This window comes from Austrofundulus limnaeus, unplaced genomic scaffold, assembly GCF_001266775.1.
Source record: "Austrofundulus limnaeus strain Quisiro unplaced genomic scaffold, Austrofundulus_limnaeus-1.0 Scaffold2340, whole genome shotgun sequence".
NCBI classification, from domain to species: domain Eukaryota; kingdom Metazoa; phylum Chordata; class Actinopteri; order Cyprinodontiformes; family Rivulidae; genus Austrofundulus; species Austrofundulus limnaeus.
Genome location: NW_013954742.1, coordinates 1 through 1205, shown reverse-complemented (window position 1 = coordinate 1205; position 1205 = coordinate 1). Strand labels below are relative to the sequence as shown.

Sequence of the window (1205 nt, the reverse complement as noted above, 5' to 3'; positions counted from 1 at the left end):
CAGGAACTCGGCCAATGGATTTAAACCCTGTAATGTTAATGCAAGTGAAATTCTGGCGAGCGATGTGATAGGAGAATATAGGCTTCTCATTTTCTTTACCAGTCAAGGGGTAAACTGAGTCATACACTGAACATTGTCCTGTTGGGACGCTAACATTCATAACAGAGACCAAACAGTGAGGGACCATTGGGGCTGGAACAACACGCAGTAGAGGTCTAGGGCCCATGCAGATAATGCAGTCAGTAGCGGAAGCATTAGCGGCCTGCTCTGCCATTACTAACCAGTTGTTGTTAACTCTTGAAATGCCTGTTATTACTTTAAACCAATCATCGACCGTGGGATTTGTCATAATTTTTGATTGGATGGGTGACTTGGACTTCGGCCCTTTGGTGATAGTGGGTAGTAATGCGGTTGTAGTTAGATTAGGGCAAAATGAGACTGTGACGCAAGGATCGGTATAATGTGGTCGCCACACACATAAGGCTATAGCATGGCAAAGTGGGTTGGGATATTGCCCGATCCCAATGGGCTTGTCGAAAGGAACGGTCGTGGTGTTTACATCTAGGATAAGGCTTTGCGCAGTATCGGTAATTTTGATTCTCCCTTTCCATCGTTTAGCCATATCACTCGTTCCATAGGAACTGGAGCTCCATGTGTTATCAGTTGTGGAGAATACATCTTTCCAGTTATGTCCTACTTGTTTATACCCGGTGCTATCTAGGTACCACGCATAACCATTCCAGTCATGTGCGGACCATCCTCCAATTGAGAATTTGGTTTTATCAAATATTACAGAGGCAAGGGTTCTATTGTTCTGATAGCAGTAGTACAGTTCCTTTGTGTTTCCTGTACCATTAGTCTTACAGGGGTTAGCCAGTTGTCCTGTCATAAGTGGGGATCTTGCGTGGTAATAACCTACTCTCCTTTTGGTTACTACAATGAGTGGGTCATGAATGTCCTGAGTTTCAACTGAAATTGGGTCTTTCCCTTTTGACCAGGGATTGGTCAGCAGGGGGCGCCCTTCACTTGCTGGATAGACTATCCAAAACAAAAAGAATGCCCACATGGCAGTAAATACCAAGAAGGCCGGAACATACACAAAATATGAAGTCTGGTTATACCATAGACACATGTTAACTCTGTTCTTTAATTGCTGCCATCTAGTTTGTCTAGGGGCCCTTTCACTGTTGTCAGGAGATGGATCT

The 1205-nt window shown here is 44.3% G+C and overlaps 1 protein-coding gene across 1 annotated transcript; it reads right to left on the bottom strand.

Moving 5' to 3' along the window:
* On the bottom strand, nucleotides 1-1183 carry LOC106510824 (uncharacterized; the record flags this gene model as incomplete). The annotated part of the gene is given in 1 exon segment (XM_013999550.1): nucleotides 1-1183. A coding segment is annotated over 1 exon segment (1132 nt), but the record flags the coding sequence as incomplete, so codon positions are not given.
* Nucleotides 1184-1205: the final 22 nt, after the last annotated feature.